The 26550-nt window shown below is 37.4% G+C and overlaps 1 protein-coding gene across 5 annotated transcripts in view; it reads left to right on the forward strand.

Moving 5' to 3' along the window:
• The window catches only part of LPP (LIM domain containing preferred translocation partner in lipoma), a 654879-nt gene that overhangs the window by 269645 nt on the left and 358684 nt on the right, over nucleotides 1-26550 (forward strand). For all 5 annotated transcript variants that reach the window (XM_081087023.1, XM_081087021.1, XM_081087025.1 and 2 more), the window contains one exon: nucleotides 25323-25435. In XM_081087023.1, the coding sequence (XP_080943149.1) occupies nucleotides 25323-25435 (113 nt within the window). The remainder of the gene's footprint in view (nucleotides 1-25322; nucleotides 25436-26550) is intronic.

Genomic DNA, 26550 nt, shown 5'->3' on the forward strand with positions numbered 1-26550 from the left:
GTCCTGGGCTTGAAATGTTGGTTAATTCTAAATGGGATTTTGTATATGGGAGTCAGGATGGAGACTTGTGTGCATCAATATGCTTATAGGTGTGAAAATATTCCATGATATTCCAAAGATGCAATGTCCTTGGTAGAGTCAACCTTGGCTTCTGAGTTTAACAAGAAATTGGGCAAATAAGTAACCTGAAGAAATGGAGCCGGCACGTAGGAAATGCCTGTTGATTTATAAGAAAAAGAGCTAATTTGAAGGAAGATAAGTATATGGAGTGACATGATAATAGTCTATAATTACTTTTAAGAATGCCTGTATGGAAGATGCAGCAATCAGTTAGCTACTGAATCCTTTGAGGAAAGGGAAAGAGGTAACTAGGCAGAGTTGGAGTTACTCCTTGCAGAAAAGCAGGCAGTTCTTTCATTTGCTTTAACTCTTTAGAAACTCTGGCAGCAGATTTTGGTATCCAAAGCAGACATTTACAGGCATCACAGAATTTTTCATTTGGAAGAGACTCATTTGACATCCATTAGAAAGAGGCACTCCGTTTTCTCTGTGAATGCATGTAGGCGGTAGGTTTGGAGTAATGGAATCTTCCCTTAATTTGATCCTGTTAAACAATGGAGCAGGGCTCCTCAGGAGATGCTGAAGACTGCACTGAGCCTGGACAACACTGTTCATGGGAGATCTGGGAGAAAAGATATTTCAGTAAGGTCATAGTTTGGTGACATGGCATTAAGATCTTTTCCTACTTTACCACGTCCCCCCTCTAAACTCACCATCTTGTTCTATAGATTTTCCAGTACACAGGAAACATATACTAGGATCCTGGGACTTTGGGTGCCAATCTAATTTCAATTACATCTTCTTTTTTAAAGGGAGAAAAATGCATTAAAATTCTAGAATTTCCCTAGGTAGAGTTTTCCACTGAGGGTTAAACCCAGCTCTTCGCTAAGATGAGTCTGAGCATGTGAATTGTTCCCAGGTTTGGAATCACACTGTTTGAGTGCCACTTCTCCCAACACTTGGCACTCCTTGGGGATGATTTGAGAATTAAAATCTAGTAGTATTCCCTTTGTCCTTTAAGGTTACTTGATTGGTGCTATACAATTAATAGTGGCATCATTGATGTGTAGCATATCAGTATTCAGCTATGAGCTGATATTCAGAGCAGTAGATATTGTATTTTTAGTTCATTACCTTAGGCAAATGCAAATAATGTACTTGTGCAGTTACCTCAGGCATTCACAAGTTAGATTTCCAGTGTGAACAGTTTCCAATAAACCTGAACCAAGTGCTACTATTAGTTTTGCATCCACTAGGCACCTTTTTCAGTTTTTAAAGAGAATTGAAGAACTTGGATATGGGTTAAATTGTGTATGCATATAATATATTCACCTGGGATTTAAGGCATGTCCAAGCCACATGAAACATTAAACATACTGGCTGAGACTAGCTTGAAGAGGGGCTTTATCTTGATTTTGTAGAGTTGTCTACTTTTTTATTTTATAAAACAAAATGAGAACAGTGCCTCATTTAAAAAATGAAGTGGCCAAGACCGGTTTGGCTCAGTGGATAGAGCGTCAGCCTGTGGACTGAAAGGTCCCAGGTTCGATTCCGGTCAAGGGCATGTACCTTGGTTGCAGGCACATCCCCAGTGGGAGGTGTGCAGGAGGCAGCTGGTTGATGTTTCTCTCTCATCAATGTTTCTGACTCTATCTCTCTCCCTTCCTCTCTGTAAAAAATCAATAAAAATATATTAAAAAAAAAAGAAATGAAGTGAACATAATCTTTCTTAGACTTAGAATAGTGAAGGTTGTTATTATCTCTTTAAAAAATATACTTTTCATTTTAAAATATTTTATTATGGAAGAATTCAAACATATACAGAAGTAACAAGAATTCTATAATGAACCACCATTTATATATTATATAGATTCAACAATGATTTGACTTATGGACTTTCTTGTTTCATCTTTATATCTGTTCATTTCACTCATCTAAGATTATTTTGAAACTAATCACAGATATCATATCATATCATTTAACTGCTATTATAAATTTTAATCTTAATTGTTGTGTCTAAACGACTTCTCTCAACCATGAATAACATGCTAGAAGGCTTCTGTTGAAAGATATTGATCCTGTGGTTTTTGCATGATCATGAGAATGGATACTGTTTTATGGAAGAGGGGATTTAAAAATGCAATCTTTTGTTTTCCTTACTTCTCTAATTTTTAGAGGTAGGCTTAGTTTGGGGGTAAGGATGTAGAAGTGCTATTGTTTCAAGGTTTAAACTCTAAGGAGTATATTTGGTTGGTAGACATCACAGATGAGCCTGAGTTTATTTAAACTATGTTAATATTAGTGATCCTTTTGCACTGAGCCCAAACAACTAACATGCTTTAATTATCTAAGATATCATTTAGTATTTTATTTATAGCAAAGTCGTGCTCTTATTTTTCAAAATACTGTAAGTAAAGGTCCTAAAATCAGCTCAGGTTAAGAGCACACTCTGATACTTTTTTAAAAAATATATATTTTATTGATTTTTTACAGAGAGGAAGAGAGAGGGATAGAGAGTTAGAAACATCAATGAGAGAGAAACATAGATCAGCTGCCTCCTGCACACCCCCTACTGGGGATATGCCTGCAACCAAGGTACATGCTCTTGACTGGAATTGAACCTGGGACCCTTGAGTCCGCAGGCCGACGCTCTATCCACTGAGCCAAACCGGTTAGGGCAGATACTTTTATTACAGTAATTTGTCCCAACCCCATAAGAGGTATAAGTGTTGTTTCTTTGTTGTTGTTGTTGTTAACCAAGTATGGTACGATGTAAATTGTTAGCTTTAGACTAGATTACTGAGAAAACAGAGCCTGATGCAAAAGCTATGCCCTTGATTGGAAGGTGAAGCAGACCCAGGGACACAGGGATGGAGGAAAATAAGGATTGGACACAGAAGGAGAGAGGGCAAATACAATAGGGTACTTAACCAAACTGGCCACAACTTCCTAACTAGTTCAACTGATTGCTTGGTTTCACAGAATGTTCCATCAATAGGAGGAAGGGAGAAAAATGTATGCACTGGTTCCCAATTCCCTTTTTCAATGTCTATGTTTTCGGTTTGGTATTGACTTTCTTAAAACCTACTTCATTAGCTCTATTTTCCAAAAAACAGTTCTCCTAAGTATAGTTACTTTTTAAAATAAAAACCCTGGAAATGGAAATTTTAGGAATCCATTATTATGGGCCGTTTTTAGTCTCAAGGGATAGATAGAGTTTAATAATATTTCCCACCATACCTAGTTCTTAACTTTAATATCTGATTATTATCAATAGAGTTAGATTATGTGCATGCTTATTTTCCTCTTACTAACATATGTTTATTATTCATTTGGGATCCTTCATTTTGAGATCAAAAGAATGCCCCAGTTACATTTCCACATTTTGCCTTTGTCAACAGTTTTTACTGTCATATGTTCATGAAGCTTTTGCTTGAAATTGAAATGTCTACACCAAGGAAAGATGGTTGGAGAGATGATTGACAATTTCTTAGCAAGAGTTTGATGAAATCACTTCTGCACATTGAATAAATTATTAATTGTGAAAATTTTTAGCTTTAGTTTTGTCTGCAGTATGATGAACTTCTTGGAAAATAAATAATTGCTTCATTCATTTGAAGACATCTTTCTATTCACTAATGCTAACACTAACTTTCTTGTATATGTCTGCCTTTCCTATTTTTGCATCTGCATAAAATTCATAAACAAAAGGTATATAGTTCTTAGACTTGGCTGGGGTTGGAATGCAGTTATCATAGCTACGTAACACTCTCCTCACAAGTCATCTATCTGCCCTTGAGAAGGACCTCTCTATGATTGATTCAGTGTCATCCATAGGACAAGATAACCCTTTAAGTATTTTCTCTGCTTTAGCCCTTGAAGACTTCAAATGATTGATCTCCATATTAAACATTTCCTCCTGGAGAGAGTAGGACTTGAAAACTTGGCTTTGCTCATTGCAGAATATTTGACTTGTTCCACATCCAGTTATGATTGGAACAACATTCTCCTTAATCCTTTACCCCCAAATCAGCATTGATTTTATTCCTACTGTGGGGGAATAGACCATTCCAGATTCTTCAATTTATTATTTATAAACCATGGTAAAATTTCAAGAAACCACATTTTTAGTTTCTAAAACCATATATTTAAGTTTTATTTCTAAACTTTTATTTTGAAAAGAATATTGGTAATGTGTTGAAAACCCAGAGTATGATTAAGATGATAAAGAGCCACTTGGTGATGCCTGACATGGAGTGTGCCCCTTCGTCAAACTTGATGTGAATTAGCAATACAGAGCAAGGGGTGGCCATTAATGGTATGGAGTTCCCTTTATGTCTAAGTTTACTCTCCTCCAGCCACACTTCAACTGGGAGATGAGGTATTTAATTCTGAGTACTTCACTGTAATATAGTTTTCTCTGTCATCCAGAGAAAACCAGCCAGATTAGGGAGAGAGTATTTGACACCCTATCTTATGAAGAACTGTTGAAAGAAGTTGTTAATGCAATGTCAATGGTAAGGGGTCCTCAGAAAAATCACTGTCAGGGTTTCTAACAGTGTATTCTATCACATGTGTGTCCTTTTTATTGACTTGGTTTTAAAAAAATTCCATGTTGTTGTATTAGTGTATTTAGACAATTTGTGTGAGCTTTCTATATAAGTGAATGTATGTATTACCTTATTGGGTGTTTATTTTCATTTTTGTTCCAATTGTACCTTTATTTATTAATTTTGCTATCTCTTACTATATATTTAGTGTGTATGCGTGAATGTTTTGCTACATTCATTCCTGTCTATTCTCATATAAACATGATTCCACTGCTAATTTTATTTTAGTTTTCTTTAACCATCTTTACCATATCTTTAAAAAGAAAAAGGACTCTCAAGAATCCAGCTCTCCTCAACTTAATTTTATTAAATTCCCTCCTCTGAGCCACAGGACATGAGTCAAGTGCTAACTAGTCATAGCTAGGATAGGACCTGAGTAGAAACTTTAGCAGCTGTGCAACCCACTTGCTCATCTAACCTTATGGTGAGATGGAGAGGAAACTTTATTCAATTTCTGTTTATTGCCTGTTCTGTACTAGGCTTTCTCTCTTTTTTAAAAAATATATTTTATTGATTTTCTACAGATAGGAAGGGAGAGAGACAGAGAGTTAGAAACATCGATGAGAGAGAAACATCGATCAGCCGCCTCCTGCACATCCCCCACCGGGGATGTGCCCGCAACCCAGGTACATGCCCTTGACCGGAATCGAACCTGGGACCTTTAAGTCTACAGGCCAACGCTCTATCCACTGAGCCAAACCGGTTTCTGCTATACTAGGCTTTCATAAGAAACTTTTACATTCTTTCTGTAACTTTGTCACCATAACATCCTTATGAAGCATGAGGACTGTCTTGTGTACTGATCTGTCCCAGGTTTGCAGCAAGTCCATGGCAGAGCCAGCACACAACTGGGGCTTTTCACTGTGCTGCCTTTTACTTTACATTATACCAGAACATGCTAAGAAAACTGTTCCCATTCACAATTGCCCATTTGTAAGTGTTTGACACATATCCCATTTGGAGTTTTGAGGGACAGTAAGGCATAATTCTTCTTCCCAAAGTACTGCTCTATTTATGTAAATGGAAATGCACATGTGTACTCATGTTTTTAGGTCTTACTCTAAAATCTTTGACATGGTCTAAGTTACTTATTGAAATCTTGAATCAGATAGCCAAGTTGGATTTTTTTTTTAGTAGTTACTTCTTTTAGGGGGGATGGGAGTGGAACAAACTATTTTAGTTTAATATGTCTAAATCTTCGAGGCCTATTGCTATAGTCACAAATTTGAATTAGAATCTCAATTAATTAAACTTAAAAAAAACCCACAGGCATTTGATAGCTACACATGTGGATATTGACACAATAGAGAACATTTCCAAAATTGTAGAAAGTTCCATTGTACAATGTTGATCTACTTGATTCTACAAATTAAAGATTTAGGAAAATGGAAAGACAAGTATTGAGGTATCGTTTATTAGTTCCTGTAAGTTTTAATGCAAATAATCTTTAAAAGATAATGATGATTGAGCAAACATTGTGATATCATGATTACAAATGATTTCATTGATAATATTCGAACAGCAAAGTAGAGAAATCATTGCCTACAAGGATAGATCAATACTTATTATACCTATTTTATAACTGATGGGATAAAGAGGCATGCCACAGCCCAACACCTTAAACATTAGAGAAAAAAGGGTGCAGGTGTTTGAATGAAGTGTTGGAAGTTTTTCTGTTTCTAGGAACATGTGGCCTTCTCATGTTTATACATCTGTTGGTTGGAGATGAATTGCTATTCAGTGTCCCTTAAATGTTAAGAAAGCTTAAAATGAGACTTTGAATTCTACACACTGGTTTAATTTCAGATTCAAATCAAGGCTTCAAAAGCCCTTACACTGAAAACAAACAAATGAAAACAAACAAGAACCCAAGTGGATGCTGTGATCTTTTATTCAGTTAGGAAAATATGGAATCAGAATGGAAATTCATTTATTATTTTACAAATGCTCCTGACTGAAATTTAAATAAAAATAAAGCCAAGAGTATATTTCCCCTTCAGTGACATTTGAAATGAGCTGTAGTTGAATTCCATTTCTAGAGTTCTCTGTTCTCATTTCCATCCATCTGCACTCAGGATTTGGTGTTTGCTTTGTGGGTGGGGGTAACATGAGAAATTCCACAAAGAATGAGTTGGAACCACTTGCTGTTATGTCCAAGAAAGCTCACATGTCCTAGTTAAGGCTGTGTGAAGTGAACTGGACCCTCCTAATGTGGTAGCCCCAAAGATTGAGTTTAATCCTCTGGTGTGACAGCTTTTATAAGTCTTTTCAGGAGTCTAAGTACCATAAAATACTCTCACAAAAGCCTTCATTCCAAAGAATGTGTGTGTCTGCTCATGTCAAGAGCTCTTAGTAATGAACAATGTGTCTAAAGCCACAATCTAATAAACAAACATAATCTGGTTCAGTTTTGTCTAGGTAATATAATGTCTCTATCAAACTATTTCCTTAACCTTTAGCTCTATTCACAAGGAAAGAGTTCTGCGTGGGAATGTGTGAATATTTTCTCTTAACAGGAGGGCATTTAGCTCTTGTGACTGGATGTCTTGTTTTTCTCTCCTGGGTAGCTCTAGTTGTTTACGGTGGGAATTTTCCGTCTTGGTAATTTGGTATTTTACTTGGTTTTTATTGTAAAGGGTAGAAATGTGTACACCTTAATTTAAGAAATATTGTTGCATCACCTCCATCTCAGTTAACAAGGACCAGGTTGGGAAGTTCTCATATATTTTGAAACCTTTCTACTAGATCTTTACACCTATTAAGTCAAAGGGAATAGGCTATTTCCATTAAGCAAGTTTACAGATATAAGAGAGGGTAGGATTTGCAAGAATTGACAGCCTAGGTGCTCCCCTTCATACCCCTAGGTGAGCACCCATTTTGTTCTCTGAATAATTATGGCCTGAGAGTGGAAAGAATAGAGCTTTGGGGGACATTCTGGATATAAAAAGCTTCATTTTTAATGGGGCGGTGAGACATGAGAGTTTAGGTCAGACAGAGGTATTATCCACATTGCAAGTTGTTTTTTGCCTGATCTTGCCTAGAGAATACTTTTACATCCTGTCCTTGGGAAGCACCTATTTGCTGTTAGGATAACTGTCCCTTCATGGCATGTGGTGGGGGTTCTGAGTATACCCATTAAAAAGAAAGCTGAGTCTGTTATTTTCAGTAATTGGCCCTTGTACTTTGAATCATGGAATCATAAACTATCAGTATTGAAAGGGCCCTTACAATCCATTTTCTGTGTTTCTGGAATTAATGAAGCTTATATCTCTGTTATGATATTCTCGTGAAGTAGTCTTCTTGCCTCTACATGCATAATTCCACTTATTGGGCATGCATGCATTCTCAAGCCAGGCAATATACTTTTCACTATTGTGACTCAGAATTTACAAGTGCAATTCCACTATCTCTCTCTCTATTTATTAATTTTCCTGTGAAGCATTTCATGTTTTTTCCCAAATAAACATATGTTTTCTACATCGTAAAAGCTATGAAAGCTCATAGTTTTATGCCATTTAGTCTCAGTTATATTTTTGTCTGAAGAGCTAAATATACTTGAAATGAAATGTTTTCATCATCTCAGGTATATGCTGTCTAATGCTCCCATTTTTTGATGAACTCATAACATTTATTTTTCTCAAATAGATTTTAATATCCCTTCCCCACTTTTTAATGCATTGGCACGTAGACCATCACAAAAATGCTGCACTAACACATTTCATCCTGTTTATGAACTTAAGAGAGATGAAGGATGCAAAAGGCCTAACTCTCTCTAGGCCTTGGCTGTGTTCTGTGTGGGCAGGTTGCTAGTCTTCCTTTTTATTTAAATTTAAAAAAATATGCTGAAATATGATGGGATTTTTAGAAAATTATGGGAAACTCCAGAAAATTTGTACTGTGAAAGAATTCTTGCTCTTGTTTGGCCATGCCCCTGTACTGATGAATTGTCCTTTGAGGTTTACAGCACTGTGCACACTTCCCTTCTTTATGGCACCTGTGGTGAGCACAGTAGTCCCTAACGCCTCCCCCACCTCCAAGATGTCCTTGCCTTAGTCTCCAGAACTTGTGAATATGTTGGCTTCACAGCAAAGGGGAATTAGGTTGCAGATGGAATTAAGTTTGCTAAATCAGTTCACGTTAAGATAGGGAAATATCCTGGAGTATCTGTGTGGGCCCAACGTTATCACAAGGGTCCTTGGAAGTGAACAGTGGAGAAAGAAGAAGACTTTGAGGCAATGTAATGTGAAAAGGAACTCAATAACTTTGATGGCCTTGAAGATGGAACAAGGTGGGCATAAGCCAAGGAGTGATGGCAGTCTTTAGAAATTTAAAAAGCAAGAAAATGCATTCTCCTTAGCGTCTCCTGCAAAGAATGCAACACTGCCTACACCTTGATCTTAGCACATTGATACCCATGAAAGCCTTAGTATTTATAGGACTGTAAGATATTAAATTTGTGTTGCTTTAAATAATTGTGTATGTTAATTTGTTGCAGCAACAATAGAAAACTAATGCACAAAATACTATGTTGAAATTATCTGTTTATATTTCTGTCCTCTAGACAATGGATTTCTCAAGAGCAACAATGTTGTTTTAAAAAAATAATTTTAGCACTATTCCACTTTGAAGGAACATAAAATTTATTGTAAGACACTGGAGATAACCAGTATTTATTGTGGATATATGTACCATATCCCCAGCACTGCCCTAGTTACTGTGCTTTGAAAATTGTACTTATTCCATAGGAACATTGTTTAATCAGACTAAATCTGAACATTCTTCTACATATAAAATGAATTTATAGACTAGATCAGATTTGACAAACTTTTGTAAGTCCCACCAGAAAATATTTTAATGTTTGCTGGTCAGAAAGCCTCAATTCTGCCAACAGAACACAAAAGCAGCCATGGATTATTATATTTTAATGACTGTAGTTGTGTTCCAATAAAACTTTGTTTACAAAAACAGGAAATGAGATGGATTTGACAATTTGGCCATTGTTTGCTGACCTGAAGTCTAGCACAGCTTCTTATTCCATTCTAATTCCCTTCTACTCTGATAATTTTGTGAGTTTACCATTAGTGTCAGTTAAGCCATGACAGTCCCTGTAGGACTTGGAGTGGTAACGCAAGTGATGGGATGTGTCTGTTTTTAAGAAGAAGCATAATTTTGCAGATTTAAGAGCCAGGAAAGGAACTGCCACCATGTCCTTGGCAAACAGACCTGGGACAAATGCTCTTAAGGATGAGACATGAGATCCTTGGATGCCAAGGCTGAGCTCACTGAACTTGAAATTCAGAGGACTGGAACTACTGTTGGAGAAATAAAAGGGAGCAATAAATCCATTGCCTTGGACTGAAAGACCTTCCCAGGCAGCTGGCCAAATGAAGCAGGGGGAGGGGACAAGTTCCTCACTCAGCTAAATTATGTCTTTGGGCAGCCAGATCAGGTCTGCTAAAATAACAAGGTGCCTGAACTTCTGCCCAGAACATGTCACAAACTTTGCGTTTGGGACTGTCTTCAATCACGTGACTTCCTAATCTGAGGGAGTAAAGAAAGTGAAGTGAATGAAATACAAAGAATGAGGTTTTTCTTGGAGTGCTTCCCTAGAGACAGAACTTGATTTTTGAGAGATTACTTGTTGAATTCTCTCTTCTAATTCAGAAAATATCAGTTGATGGAAGATAAGCATCCAATAGATTTTGGAGGCCTTTTGAAAGTTGCTACTGAGTGGGATTTGCCCATTGCAGATGTGGGGGTGTGGATTTATAGAGTAGCATTGGCAAAGCAAATCCAGAGCTGAGCAAGGGCATTGGGATTTTGGGATGTTCTTGTTTGTCTGACTGCCTCGTTGTGGTGGTGGTTGTTTTGATTTGGCAAATTCACTGGATTTTGAGGACAAAACTGTCCTCTTTGATTGATTCATTCACAATAGCTTGTTTATGTCTTACAAAGTGTTCAAGAACAGTTTGTCCATTAAAGAAAAAGTGACCCAGTAATACTCCCAGACCCAAGGAAATGTCGGGTTAATCAGTTGCAGAACCACTTGATGTGCCAAGTTAGTGCCACCCCAGGGCTCCTTCTGTGGTTTCTTTCCAAGATTTCTAAACATTCTGGGGAGAGCACAATATTTATTTATTTGGTTAGGACTTCATTTTCTATTGTTTTATTATACTCTTACATTTTTTGTCTCTCTTTGTCTTTACCCCAACTCTTTGGAACCACTGTATGTGAGGAGCCATATTAAGACTATAGCATATGCTCAGTGAATGATTACATTTTGTATTTGAGTTTCTAAAAGTGAAGGAAAGTTTATGGTTAAGTCTCATAGAGAATCATCTCACAATAAAAATACTTTATGTAGGACATTGTGTTTTTAAAAAGTATTCTTAAATTTACCCTGGGCAATATAAAGACAAGTGCTGTTGTTCTCATTTACAAAGAAAAAAAATAAGGTTCAGAATTTTCATGATTTGCCCAAGTTCACACAGCTAGTAAATGGTTCAGGTGTGACTGGAAGTGATGTATTTTAATACCTGAGTGCAATTTATTTTATTCATCTAAGTTACCTAACTTAGTCACTATTCAAGTCAAGAGTGTGTTTTGTTTGTAGATTCTTAGTCACTATTCAAGTCAAGAGTGTGTTTTGTTTGTAGATTTTATCTCATGGGTATGTTCATTCAATTCAATTGAGTCTCTCTTTTTGAGCCTTCCATTTTCTTTCTCTTCCTTCTCTCTCTCTCTCTCTCTCTCTCTCTCTCTCTCTCTCTCTCTCTCTCTCTCTCTCACACACACACACACATACCATATACATACACATAGTTTGAAATATATATCTACTCCTTTTCTTAGTTTCTTCCTTCAAAGAATCATTTATTGGGCAGGGATTCAACTTTTAGTTGTCAATACTTCATCCATATACCCACTTAGCAAATATTTTCTTAACTCTTCCCCTTCTCAGTCCTATGAGGCATTGAAGAGTTGCTGTTGGGCTAGAGTGATGAATCATACATGATATGTGCCCTCCAGGAATACAGGGTACAGTAAGGAAAATGGCTCTTGTATTCTCAACAAGATACACTATGAATGTACTCTAAAAATGCTACAGAGGGTCAGAGGTATGGAAATGCCTTTGTCAAAGGGCAGCCAAGGAACACTGTGTAGAGTTGGCAGGTGACCTGGGCCTCCAAGAATAGCTTGGGTTCCGATATGAAGAAATGAGAGGAAAGTCCTGACAGAGCAAATTCTTAGAGTCAGGGAAGCAAAAGGTCAGGGAGCAAATTCTTGGAGTCAAGGAAGCTAGTCAGTCAGACTACTGGGTAGGTGGCTTAGGAAAAGCAAGTACTCTGAAGTGCAAACCTCCCAGTGTTGCTGTTTGCAGCAGTGATCCCAAAGAATGTAGGCAGCGGAACACTCCAGGAGGGTGAACTGAGCTTGTGGAGTTGTTCTTCACTTCCACATAGGAGACCCATACTGTTGCAGGATTCTGCCTATGTAGCATGAGGTCCTGGTACATCTTGGGAAGCCTGGAGCAGGGTTTTTTTTTTTTGTTTTTTTTTGTTGTTGTTGTTGTTGTTTTTAATCAAAGGGCTAGTATTTCCAAACCATCTTTCTCTACGACTCCAGCAACTTCTGTTGCCATAGAATCAATTGACCATGTGCATGAGGTTTCATTTCTGGGCTCTCTATCCTATTTCGTTTGTCTATATATCTGTCCTTTTGCCAGCACCACAATGTTTTGATTTGTGGTGAGTTTTGAAATCAGGAAGGGGAGAGTCCTCCAACAAGGCCCTTCTTTTTCAAGATTGTTGTGGATATTTGGTGGCCAATGGGAGTTTTCAGTCTGGCAACAATGTATGAAATTAGTTGGAAAGGGCTAGATTAGTAAGACTGGAAACGTTTTAGGGTGTTTCTTAAGTGTAGATAAGAGATATATAGACATTAAGTATTTTGGTGGCAGCAGAGATGGATTGAGGAGCAGTTAATGGATTTGAATAGTTTGGTGTAAGTTAACATAGCTTGCTCTACTCTATGTCAATGGGTGGGGCAAAAACAGAGAAAAGGATTTTCTCCCAACCTTTGTGATTGAGAAAATTATAATGAAGTAAACAGAAAAATAGAGGATGCAAGATGAGGTAAGCAGGTCTGTGGGTTAGGGTATCTAAATTCATTTTTGAGCACAAACCCAGACAGAGGTGCAGGTGGAGATGCCCCACCATCAATCGGAGATGTAGACATGAAATAAATGAGTACCATGATTATTCTGGATATCAAGTAGCTTATAAATGGTATGTTCATTTAGACTTGCTTCTTTTAATGTGATGCATTTATGGTTACCATGGTGGCAAGAGCCAAATAGAGGGAAGTGATTGGAGAGAGTGGCAAAAGATGGAGATCTGATTAAAGGTAATTTCATGAAGCTCCTGTGCCTTGCCATAGCTAAGAGTAAACAGAATGCTCGATGCTGCTGACATGTGTTTTATTTTGAAATTACTGTTATTACTAGGGTCTGAAATCCTTAGCCTTGATCTCTTGGAGCCTAATGTTCCTGTTCTCCAGCTGAGAGAGACTAATTCACCAACTTGTGTTGTAAACACTCACTCATTTTAACTGATTACACCTCCACTGATTCTCAAATCACTAAAATTACTAATTGCTATTCCTTACACATCAAAGAGTGAATCCTGAATAATTAACCCCAAATAAAATTAGATGAATTGGTCCTTTTAATTAGAGTCCCTGCTGCTGTTTGTTCTGAGCTTCCTTTTCTTACTGTTAAGAGACTTTTAGAATGATTAAAACAGTTTAAGACTTAAACAGCCAGTGACCTTTTAATACAATATAAATCCATGAAAGCAATATTTCAGCTAGCAGGTGGTGAAGTAAATTTTTAGAGCAAGTACCTGTCAGCTCCAGTATTCCTTTGGAAAAAAAAAAAAGTACATGCCAAAAAACAACCATCTTGAAAATGAAATGAGTGTCTGATTATTTTTAAAGCATTTGTGCATTTGCTAAGCCTCAGACTCCATGAAATGGCAAGGTTGAAGGAAAATGAGTAATGGTTGGCATCATTTTGTATAAATAGTAACAAAAATTTTGCCGTGATAAGAATTTGAAGGCATTTGTGCCTAAAAGATGAAGATTGGAGAAATCACAGAAGGTCCCTGGTCCCATATAGCCATACTCTTCCTCAAGAGTTTCCTGAGGCAGGGGAGCAGGTTCCAGCAGTGGGGGAAAGGAAGCTTTTGGGGATTCCACTGCTGCTACTCCTCAGGCTAAGACTACTGGCCAATCCATGGTGCATTCGGCGTGGATTTTGTTGAAGATGCACCATGTGCTCCTGATCATCCATTTCAAGTCTTCTACTTAGTAAGACCCTCTTCTGTTCTTCATAGTCTTCTGAAGCTGTAGTGGCAGAACACGTTTCCTCCTCTTTCTCGAGAGGTCTGAGTTTATCACACTGAATCTGCCATGGACTATGGTAAATGTGTCCTCAACTAGAAGATAGGAGATTCGCGATTCTTGGTATGGCTCTATATTCTTTGACTGTTTCACTTTACCACAATGAAAATGTCCCCATCTATAAAATAAAGTTATTGGGCTTGGTCAATGATGTTTTTTCTTAAAATAAAATTTAAAAAATTTGACTATTCATCCTGAAATAATTTAAAACTTTACACAAATGTTGAAAAATGCTTCTCATTTAGTATTTATCTAGTTTACTAAATGTTGATGTCTTACATAATCACAATACAATTACCAAAACCAGGTAATTAATACTGACACAAAACTACTTGCTAATATGTAGATTTCATTCAGATTCTATCAGTTTTCCTACTCATATCCATTTTCTGAGCTAGGTTCCTATCCTGCATCACAGGTTGCTTTTAGTTGCTGTGTGTCCTTCTCTTCTTTAATCTAGAATAGTTCCTCAGTCTTAGTTTGTTTGTCATGGAGGTCAGTGATGCTCAACCAGGGCTACTCATCAGCATCATCCAGGAAGCTTCTCAAGATGCTTGTGTCCATGTCTCAACTCCAAACATTCTGATTTAAGAATTGTACAGTGAGGCTCAATTGTATATAGTAGTAGAAAGTGCCCCCATGAGATTTTGATGCACACCCTCAGTTAAAAATCAGATATGTTTCAGCAATTCAAGGAGTAACATGTTAAGATTTTGTGTATGTGCCATCTCTTCTTCCCCTTTTTCATTTTCTTGTTCCTCCTCCATTCCCATCTCTCCGTAATGGAGGATATGAAGGGATTTCTAAGATAACTTGTGGGAAATAAATACTGTTAAGACCTCAGAGGATGGTTCACTCTGTCTAGATATAGCAGTGATGAAATAAGTTAAATGAGCTACTTAAAGAAGTTTTATTGTAAAGTCACACTCCCTCAAGCTTAATAGCCACCCCAAGGCCATGCCCATTCTCTAAAATAATGAGTTTTTTTTAAATTCTTTATTATTTAAAGTATTACATATGGTATTACATATATCTCCTTTTTCCCCCATTGACCTTTCCCCAACCATTCCTCCTGCGTCCCCGCGCCCCCCCCCCCCCCAATAATGAGGTATTTTTGGAAGTCTCTCAACACATTGATACTTGTTTGCCAGTTTCTTTTTCAATGGTAGATTTAAGATTTTTTGTTACTATGGACTATTGCCTCATTTTCTGTCCATATCATGGATTTTTTTTTTTTAACTATTACATTTTAAACTAAAAGAATTTCACTTTTTGGTATTTGGGCTGAAGATATCTCAATAGCTGGTAGAAGATTGATGCTTAGGCTTAACTCATTGCTTTATTTATTTTGAATGCCCATACTTGGTATTCAATGATGTGGTTTGTTTTTTGGGTAGCAATCACCATGTTTTTGTAAGACAAATGACACTTAGTGGATTCATAAATACTATTTGGTTTTAGTCCATTTGTAGAACCAGACTGTCCTAAATGTATATTATTAGAACATCCTTCAATGTTTTTGACTGAGGAATAGAATTTGTTTTTCAGCAAATGGAAACCATTGTGTGATAAAGAAGTAGAGTATAGTTAGATGTAATGTACTAAGGTGTTTTGCCTTGATACAGACTCATAATTTGTGGTTAAACATGAGGATTGTTGAACTCAATGAAGATCCAGGGTATTCTGCATTAGCTTAAGTAGAGTGAAATTGTCCATTTGAAAATCAGGGAGATTTTATCTACTTTAGGATAGTAATTCTTCTTGCTTTTAATTTGAGAATTTCAGAGTATTTTAAGCTATGTTATTTAGAAAGATGATGAAGACATTACATTTTGGCTTGGGTAAATACAGTGGTGCATTAAAATTAAACACTAGTTTTGGGTAGATTCTATCCTTCATTTCAAAGCATCTTCCTTTTGATTTTTTAATAAATGCATGCCTGTAATTCACATTCGTTGTATAACAATTAAACCCAAAAGAGAAGGAATAAAAAAAAAATCAACTCCTCATTGCATAAGCTGTAGACAACCACTGTCAGCATAGAGGTTTATATATATGTATATTTTTAAAAGAACCATGTTATAAACACCATTCAGTAGCCCACCTTTTTCCTCACATGATAATATATAAGAAAGTTTTTCATGTTCTGCTTCCAGGTACTCTATGATCCATCCCCTCACTAGAGTGAAGTCTTTGTTCAAATACAGTGCCACCCTGGTGAGGCACCTCCCAATCCTTCTCCTTAAAATTGCAGCATCCACTACCACTCTCGCAGGCTCTTCCTCCTTGTATTTCTATGTAGTATGTATCACCTATATTAAGTATCTTTAATTTACTTTTAAGTATTCTTCTCCTCCTGATAGAGTATAAATTCTAGGAGCACCTTTTGTTTTATTTATTTTATTTAGTTAATTAGTTTGACTTCTCTTTAGTGTCTAGGATAATGCCTGACATGTAGAAAGCACTCAGTCAGTGAATAGATGTCAGATCTAGATCAATGTCATCATTTTAATGACTGCACGATTTTCTAGTGTTTGACTGACTGCAATTGATTTATAATCAATACTTAATCAATGGAACATTCTGATTATTTTGATTATATTTTATTATGGAAAAGATGCTTTGACATGTTTCTCTGTGTACTTTTCAATTACTTCTTTAATAGGATAATTTATTAAAAGTGGTATTATATAGAAGTGTATACATATTTTTAAGACATTAGATACCTGTTGCCAATTTTCCTTGAGAAAAGTTTTATCTTTAACACTCCTATATTCCGGGTGTCCCAAAAATGTATACACACTTTGAAATTTATTAACTCCAATGGGTTAAATCTAAAAAGAAAGAAACTTCTATTGAGCTATCAGCTGTAAAGTGCGTTAACATTGTTTTGGGGACCATATATATATATATATATATATATATATATATATATAATCTGCTGGTTTTCCTGTGCCATCATCAATATGGTGTGTTTTGTTTTGTTTTAATATATTTTATTGATTTTTTACAGAGAGGAAGGGAGAGGGATAGAGAATTAGAAACGTCGATGTGAGAGAAACATCGATCAGCTGCCTCCTGCACACCTCCTACTGGGAATGTGCCCACAACCAAGGTACATGCCCTTGACCAGAACCAAACCTCAGACCTTTCAGTCCAGAGGCTGATGCTCTATCCACTGAGCCAAACAGGCTAGGGCATCAATATGGTGTTTTATCACTATTTTTAATCTTAGCCCTTTCATTTAAATGCCATTGCTCAGAAAATTAAGTATTATCAGAATCAACAATTTGTTTTTTAGCTAAACAGCAAAAAATAAAAATAGAACGGTTCATTTTCTAATATATAATTATGTGTAATAAAAACCTGAACTCCAAAAATATCTAGTGTGAGAACTAAATAATTCAAGTTCCTTGGTCAGGGTCACATGTCTTCTCATTTACAGATGAAGATGTGCCATTTAAGGGAGGATGTGCTGTTGCTATTTTGATGACAGTGAAGACAGGAAACCAGGAATGCCCAGCCTTACCCTGATAATTGTTACTTTTCCCAGAGAGTTCTCAAAGGGGCTGCACACTCAGGGAACAGGAATAAAATGGGAATCCAGGAGCTGCTGTATTAATAGTGTTTAGTCCTTCTCTAGGACAGAGGACAGTGTTCACACTGAGATGGTGTATAGGTTTTGGCTGTATGAATAAGGAAGGACTTTACCCTATCTCTAATACGAAAAACATGTTGAGTAAACCAGGGAAATTCTTTTTATATTTTTAGGTATAGCCAATGCATAATAAATAGGTTGCAAAGACTCAGAGGTCATGCACTAAATGGGACTTATCCTCAGTGGTTTATTGACCTTTGTCATATTCCAGTGTTTCCTGGTGGTTTTGAAAACCTTGTTATATTTAACATTTATAGATGACACATTTCTAGGTACTGAAAATTTCTCTTTTGTTTTGTCTGTATGTGTTATTTTAAAATTATAAATATGTAAAATAGCCATAGATTAAAAATTTATCTAAAGAAAAGTAAGTTTCTCTGCTATTTTTGTTTCCCAATTGCACAGTTATACTTTTCTTACAGGCAACTTGCTGTTAATAGTTTATTGGGAATCCATCTAAAAGATACTCCATGATGATACAAAATATATGTATATATGTCTTTGAATGCTTCATTTTAAAATATTTTATTCAATGTACTTTCTGGTGTAGTTTTCTTGGTGGTCTTTATGTTTTAATGCAAACTGAAAATAGATTTGAGGGTAAAATCCTATCTAATAAAAAGGAAATATGCTAATTGACCCTCACACCATCACAAAAATTGGTGGCACCCACAGCCAATAAGGAGGGCATATGCTAATTGACTGTCCCACCCTCAAAGGTGGCAGCATTCACAGTCACAAGATGGCGGTGCCCAGTCCCCTCAGCCCAGCCAGGGTGGCAGGCGCATCTGGGGGTGGGCCTAGCCACTCTACGCCTGCCTCTGGAGTCCTCAGTCCCCTCAGCCCCCAGCCACTCAGGGCCAGCCCAAGGTGCAGGCAAACCTCGGATGGCAGCTGCCCAGCCACCCAGGGCTGGCCCGAGGTGCAGGTAACCAGGGCAGGCCAAGGCTTGCACTGCCAGCAGTGGCAGCAGCAGAGGTGTGATGGGGCATCACCTTACCTTGATCTCTTGGTTGCCTCCCACCCCTAAGGGCTCCTGGACTGTGAAAGGGGGCAGGCCAGGCTGAGGGATGCCCCCTCCAATGCATGAATTTTCATGCACCAGGCCTCTAGTCTATATTACAAAAGGCCTGAGGCCATAGCGCTGTAATGCCATAACGACCAAACCACAAGTCACCCAGAGGTGCATTGATGGGCCTCGTGGCGCAGCGGGTCTTGGGTCCTGCTGCGGTGCTGTGGGTCTGGGGTCTTGCTCAGTTTTGCACACTGGGCCTCTAGTTGTAAATGAAGTCTTCAAATACTTGATTTTGTAATGAATAGCCTCTAATCCATGAGAAAAATGCTTTAACCATGATATAAACCAATCACCTTAGGGAGATTGTCATGGTTTTGGGGTTAAAAAGGTTCAAAGTCACTGTTTTAACTGCTTTGATCCATAGAGTGACACCCTGAAGTGAACATTGTTATCTTCATTTAATAGGTGAGGAAATTGATCCTGAGATGGTGACATTGCCTTTTCCTAAGGAAAGAACTGGGATTTTGTATATTAAATTTTGGGGCTTGAAATTTTGTACTCATTTCTTTTAAACATTTTTCCTTTCTCTTTTAGTCACTATTGATGGAAATGAAAAAATTAGCCCTAGCCAGCTTAGCTCAGTGGATAGAGTGTTAGCCTGCAGACTGAAGGGTCCCAGGTTCGATTCCAGCCAAGGGCACATGACTGGGTTGCAGGCTCAATCCCCAGTGGGGGTGTGCAGGAGGCAGCCGATCAATGATTCTCTCTCATCATTAGTTTTTCTGTCTCCCTCTCCCTTCCTCTCTGAAATCAATAAAGAAATATATATTTTTTAAAAAATTGTCTTTATTTAAAGTTTACTACTTGCTCACCATAATTTTTTTTTTTCACTTTTTTGTGTGTCTTCCAACCCAATCTCTTGTGCACTCATAATTTAAATTCTTAATTTGAGGAGCCCCTAAGTGATTTCACTTACATTTACCTTAAAGTTTAGATTTTTCTTAAACAACCAAAAATTCTCCACTTAAGAAAGTTAGAGAACCAACCAGGAGAGCCCTAGAGTCTTGATGCTCCCAGTGAAGTGCATGGATCCATGTCTGCCTCATTGGGGGCATGTTAGAAATGCGTACACTAAGGCCCACTCCAGACCTGCTGAATCAGAGTCTGCAAGTCATACAGATCCCCTTGGTGATTTGAACATTCATGTCCTACTTGTTAGAAGCTTCAGTTCTAACCAGGAGAGAGTGGTCATAAGCCCATAAATGCAGTCAAGTTTACAGATGCTATGGGAGAGCTGTATTATGAGGCAGAAAAGGAGCTGCAATCTAAATTCTTGTGTATGTGTATAGGTTTTTGTGGATGTTTGAATGAAGAAGAAAGATAATGATGCTTTTTTTTTTCTTTTTCTTTTTACCATAGTAAATGCATCTAGACTTTAATTGATGATTTGAGCTTAATTGCTCTCTTATGTTTTTCCATTTCAATCACACAGAACCAGTACTCTACCATCTTCTTTGCTGGTAAATTCTTATAATTTCTTTCTTCCTCTAATGGGGCTCTTATTCATGAAGGGATAGAAAGCTCTGTACTCATGTGCCCTTCATGTATGCCCAATCCACGTTACTAAGGTTACTGCAGTGGGTGATAACTCAGCACTACCAGCGAGCCACATCTGCTTCTCAGGCTCACTCACATTTTACCTCTGCACTAGAGAGGATAGCTTGGAAAAATACATTGGGTTATCAGGACTTTTTCCTAACTCCCTTTTCAAGATAATAGTATGCATAACAGGCTATTTTTGAAGTAAATTGACATAAAGTAGCATTTGGGAATCAGGGATATAATACTTTATATGCCCAACTCACCTTTTAACTGCCTAGTGGTGCTTCCTCTGGCACCAATGATAATAATAATAATAATAATAATAATAATAATAATAATAAATTAAGCATAGCTGAATGATATGGGATGATCTGGAGGAAATTAAGCATGATCCTTTCTAGCTTTTCACCAAAGCAGAGGAAGGATCCATTTCCAACTCTGTATTTCACTAGCTGTGAACTTTGAGTAAACCATTTAACCTGGTAATTGATGAATAAATGTATTTTGCATGTGGTAGGCTTTTAGTGGTGAGGAAAAGGGTAAAGAGGAAGCCAGGTTTGTAGACATCTGTCTGAGATTACACTACTTCTTCTAAAACCAAATGTTTCTATCTCAGATTTTATGTATCACTGCACTGCTCCAGTTGCCTGATGCTGTGTTCTTTTTGGCTGGCCTGTTTGTTTTGTTCATGCTCCTGTGATACACAGGGTCTGGGAGTTCCATTTTAGGTTAGTGCACTAACCTGAAGATCTATAGCTTAGCATTGTTAGTTGGAAGGTACTGCAGCTGATTCTACTTAGCTGCTTTTTTTCTGGGAGAGTTACCACCTAAGCATCTAAGACAGATGCTCTTTGTTTAAAAAATAAACAAACAAAAAACAAACAAAAACTTGGAGAATTGAACACTTTGGTCAAAATTTATAACTGAACAAAATAAAGCAGATTATTAGTATGGAGTTATCAGTAGAGCTTTTAAAAATATGCCTAATTTTTCCTAGAATATATAGTCTAGATTTATGTTGTTTACCAATTACTTATTTAAATATATATATTTCTTTTTTTTTCTGTTTCTTTTCACCCTCCCAGGAGAGTCATCAACCTCACCTCACTGTTTAATTCTATGACAGAATCGTAGGCAAGAAGAATATAATTGGAAGGCACCTCAGAGATAGGCAGTTTGTTGTATGCATAGACTAATTTTCTGTGAAAATTTGAAGTGCTCATGTGGATTTTGTGGGTCTCTGTTTCTACCTTTGTAATATGACCTCCAAGAGTCATTAGGTTCTGGTCCTGTGTAATGCTGACAGTTCTCTGTGACATAATAGGATTTGTTGAAGTTGAAGAAAATGCTCAGAAATGTTTTTTAATGTTGGGTATAAAGGAGACATAGGTCTGGATAGGTCATTTGAACCTGAAAATTAGGCTGTGAACTAGAATTTGGTTGTCATGTCTCCATCAACTTTGATCTCCTTTGCTGATCACTTAAGATCTCATTGTGTGCATTCTTCTCATACATTATTATGACTTTTCAAAGGAGTTGGTGACAATTTTATAGATGTTATAATATTTTTTTAGTGCAGTGTTTGGCCAAATGAAGGCAAAGCGAGTTTCTTGGTCCTGGTTGTACACTAGAATCACCTGAGTTTTAAAGGAATACTGGTATCTGACTCTTCCTCCGCACTCCCCTCCCCTCCCCCCAAGATCCTAATTGAATTGGGTGAGATGGAGTTTTGGCTTCAGTGTCTATAGAAAAGCTTTAATGTTAACTCTAGTTTGTAGGCAATGTTTAGAACTACTGGGTGGCGTTAAGAAAGGTTTATGAGACTTATAATCCTAATAAGGCTATGAACAAAGTATTTCTTGAAATGAGTACACTCAGAAGGGTAAGAGAAGTAGAAATGTTTCTTTATGACACATATCCTTACTAATCCTATGGGGTTTAAGGTAGAAATAACAACGTGTTACTTTTGCCTAATACAGTGTTTCTCAAAGTGTGGTCCCATGACCATTAGCATCAACATCACCTGGGAAGTTCTTAGAAATGCAAATTATTGGGTCCTACCCCAGACCTACTGAATTAGAAAGCCTGGGGGTGGGACCCAGTAATCTATGTTTGAATAAGAGTTTCCAGAGATCCCAATGAACCCTGAAGTTTGAGGACCATCAGAGACTTTTGTAGGAGTGAGAGGTAGTGGATGAACATCTTAGCATGTTGTGCATAGCAAGAGATCAAAAAGCAGAGTATTATAAACATAGTGTTTGAATGCTTGGTAGTCTGAATATGGTGGGAAACCAGCGCTCCCTAGACTGTTATTTACAGGGTAAACGGAGCCCACATGAACCATTTGAAAAATGTTTCAGACCAACCAGTCCAAGTTACCATCCTTCCACTGTTCAATTTCGACTGTCCTTTTTCTAAAGATCTAAGTTGTAATGCTTTGGTACTATCCAACAGCATCCCACTGAGTGATAGCAACTGCTGCCCCAAGACTAAGTGTTAAATTGCTAAAATGTAAGGGAAAGCTACTTATCTATAAATAAAGAATTTTCCCATCACATCTAAATATTGTTATTTATTTATTTATTTATTTATTTATTTATTTATTTATGGCAACAGGTATTTATTTGAGATATTCAGGAAGCATACTTTAGGCAGAAGCCCAAATAATGTTTCAATTAGGAGACAAAGGCAATGGTATTTATGAGAAAGGGAAAGGAAACAATTACATCAATGGAAGGAATGTGTTTCTATTGGTGCAGATAACATAACATAGTGATGCTAATTCTAAACAATTTAAAATTTTCAGTGCCCTACTTATCAGTAGGTGGTCATAATATCTGCTTTCTTGTTATCATTGAAAACAGTTCTTTGGGACACAGCATTGCTTTAGGCACAGTGCAGAGGTTATTTTGCCCTGTTTTAACATTCTGAAAATTTGTGGCATAGTACCTGCCAGACAGTTCCTCCTGGATGGCAGCTCTGGCTCCATTTTAAAGTGGCTCTGTTGATATGATTTTTTTACATGAGGTTTAAGTGTTTGTAGTTATCTACTTTCTTTAGCACATATTATTTGTCACCATACGCATGCATTTCTTTTGTAATATTCTAAAGGAATACCCCCTTTTTAATAGTCTCCTCCCTCCAGAGTACCTAGCTCCCTGCCCAGGTCTGGGTCAATCCCTCCTTGTGTCCCCATTCCCCTGACTGTGGCCTCTTGCCTCCACTGCCCCACTCCCACCTCTTGCTTTCTTTGTCATCACTCTAGGCTTGAGAACCAACAGAGATCTCCCCTCTTCTTCTATACTAATTCTCCCTCCTCTGAACTTCAAAATTCAGCTCAGACATCTCCTCCCCCAGGAAGCATCTGGACTCCTCCAGGCTGGCTGGGGACCTCTCCTCTTACATCATGATGGCTCCCATATGCCCAGAGCTTCTTGCCTGTTCCCTAATGTGTCTGCTTTCCTCACTGGATGGTACACCCTGAGGGGCCAGGACTTCCACAGTCTGCATGTAGCAGGTGCCTCATAAATGTGTGTAGAATGAACAAATGAACGAATGCACTCAGCCATCCTGACCTTCAAACCCTATTCACACATTCGACTCCCAGGACTATGCCTACTGTGCATATCTCTCTCCTTCTGTCCACACCTACAGGCGCATTAACATATTATTTTTAAAAGGTGGAGAAGGGGATAGGGGGAATAAATTTTGATGGAAGGAGACTTGACTTGGGTGAACATACAACAGTATACAGATGATGTGTTGTGGAGTTGTACACCTGAAATATGTTAACCAATGTCACCCCAATAAATGTAATATAAAGGAAAAGGACAAATAAATAAAACAATTTTAATGGGCATTTTCTTTTCCTAATAGAATTTCTTGCAGAGTATTTAAAAAAAAGGTTCTATACCATAAATCCACAGAGTTCTTGGATATATATTGACACCTCAAATCTTAGAGAGTAGGCATATTCTTCCAACAACTCTATGTGCTGTGCTTGTTGGTCACAATGTTGGGGTTTCTTAGTGTCCTAAAGCCTCATTACTTCCTACCTGGACTGCATATAGATTTCCAAATCAATATTTCGTATCCCAAGTTTTTCAGAATCTGCCTTGCATGTACTTTTTAGATTAGTCTTTAGTAAATCCTATTGAAACCAAGTGTTTCCTTTCCAGAAATCTTGGAGGGATCCTCATTGCATGCATGATAGAATCCAAGTTCTTTGCTGGTTGTACAACACACTTAAAAGCTTATTTTGTCACTGTTCTAATATTTGTAACATACTAGTTTATTTTACATTTCTCTATTCTGTATTGTTACTTGCTCTTTGTTCTTTAGGCTCTAAATTTGTTTTTTTAAAAATCCCTATGTCTTTATTCCTCTCTGTGTGTAGAGTGGACTTATTTTCTACATCATAATTTTCAGGAACAATTTAAATGCTCGGTGTAAACCTTCATTTCTCCACCTGGACACAAGTTTTCCTTCATCTTAGCTTCCAGGAGAGTTTGTTTGTACATCTTAATAAATTTCATCTTTTATTATCCTTACTTGAGTACTTATTTTTTCCTCCTTTACTTGAGAGAAAATTTGTTGTGAATAAAAATCAAGTCTTATATACTTCAATAATCCACCACCCCAACGACCTTCCTTGTTCTGGTTAAATGTACCTGACCCCTATAGAGTAGCTTTGATGTTACTTAGAAGCATCAAATCTGGTCCTCAATCTTCAGAAAGTTAAGGCTACTAATTAAAGTGAGAAGAAGTAGGATAGGGAATAATTGTTATGCAAGGCAAAAGATCATGCCAATTGACATGCCATTTACAAGCAGAAAATGCCAGCTAATGTGTGTTTTGAAGAGTGCTTATAAGATTGCATCTATAGTAACTTCATGTTTGTGTTTTCTTTCTGTAGGTGATTTTCTTCCACCCCCACCTCCACCTCTAGATGATCCTGGTACTCTTCCATCTGTCTCTGGAAACTTCCCTCCTCCACCACCCCTAGATGAAGGTTCTTTCAGGGCACAGGTAAGATCTGTGGTTGAAGTCATGTTTATGAGCCACAATAGGAAGCTCATGAATTCAGTGATTATTTTTGTGGCAGGTATACATTTATCCAGAGCGCACAGAGAGCTTTATGACACAACAAGCTAAGGCACCTTAATGCAAAACACCCAACTCAAGCTTCTCAGAGCTTGCACTCCCAAGCCTTAGAAATCCTTTCACCTACTCATTTGTTTCAAAACTGAAAGTCATGTTTTAAGAATGTCATTTGAGCAGTTCACATGTTCTTATTATCCTGGGGACGCACAACCATATATTTTTATTGCCTTTTTTTCTTTATTCACAAACATTGCATTCTATGTGAGTAAGGCTGATATTTTAAGGCTCTAGTTGGTCACTAGGTCCTAATTGGTCAGCAGTATCTTTCTAGCAAAAGCAGCAGCAAATGTCTTTAGGATTTTCTCTTCTGAGTGAGGTTCACGATGCACGTTACACAGTGTATTGGTTATATACAACTGTTGTGCTCCAGAGACTGTTGATTGCATCTGGCTAGAGTAGGAAGCAATCTTAGAAGTAGCTCTCAGCCTGTGATCATAGAGGGGCATTGGTGACCGCCTGCCACCATTTAGGCAGTCAAGTGCTTTCTATTCATGTCAGGGAGGAAACCTAAATAACAGATCAAATAATTATTGTTAGTTTTTAGGGGTGACGTGGTTACTCCAGACAGGGTGAAGAAAAAAACACAACAGTTCTTAACTTTTAGAGAAACATTGGAAATATTTGAGGAGAAATGAAATGGTGTTTGATATTTGTTTCAAAATAATAAGAGTAAGGATTTAGTGAGAATATAGGTAAAAATAAGTTTAGTTATGAGTTGATAATTCTTGGGTGCTGGAGGTTTATTCTATTATTTGGGCTATCTTTATATGTTTAAATTTTCTCACAATAAGTTTTAAGGAGGAAAAGCATTAGGAAATAACCCTTAAATAGTTTGGCCCGTTATCTATCTTTCTTTCTCCTACATTTTGGTTTTGGGGGACATCGAGGAAGAAATGATGCATTCATTCAATGAATTTTCTGTGCATCTGTGTGAGCACCCTAATACCACTAGGAATTCTATAGCAAAAAAGGTATGGTTC

The sequence above is a fragment of the Myotis nattereri genome (genome assembly GCF_964212035.1).
Source record: "Myotis nattereri genome assembly, chromosome: 3".
NCBI classification, from domain to species: domain Eukaryota; kingdom Metazoa; phylum Chordata; class Mammalia; order Chiroptera; family Vespertilionidae; genus Myotis; species Myotis nattereri.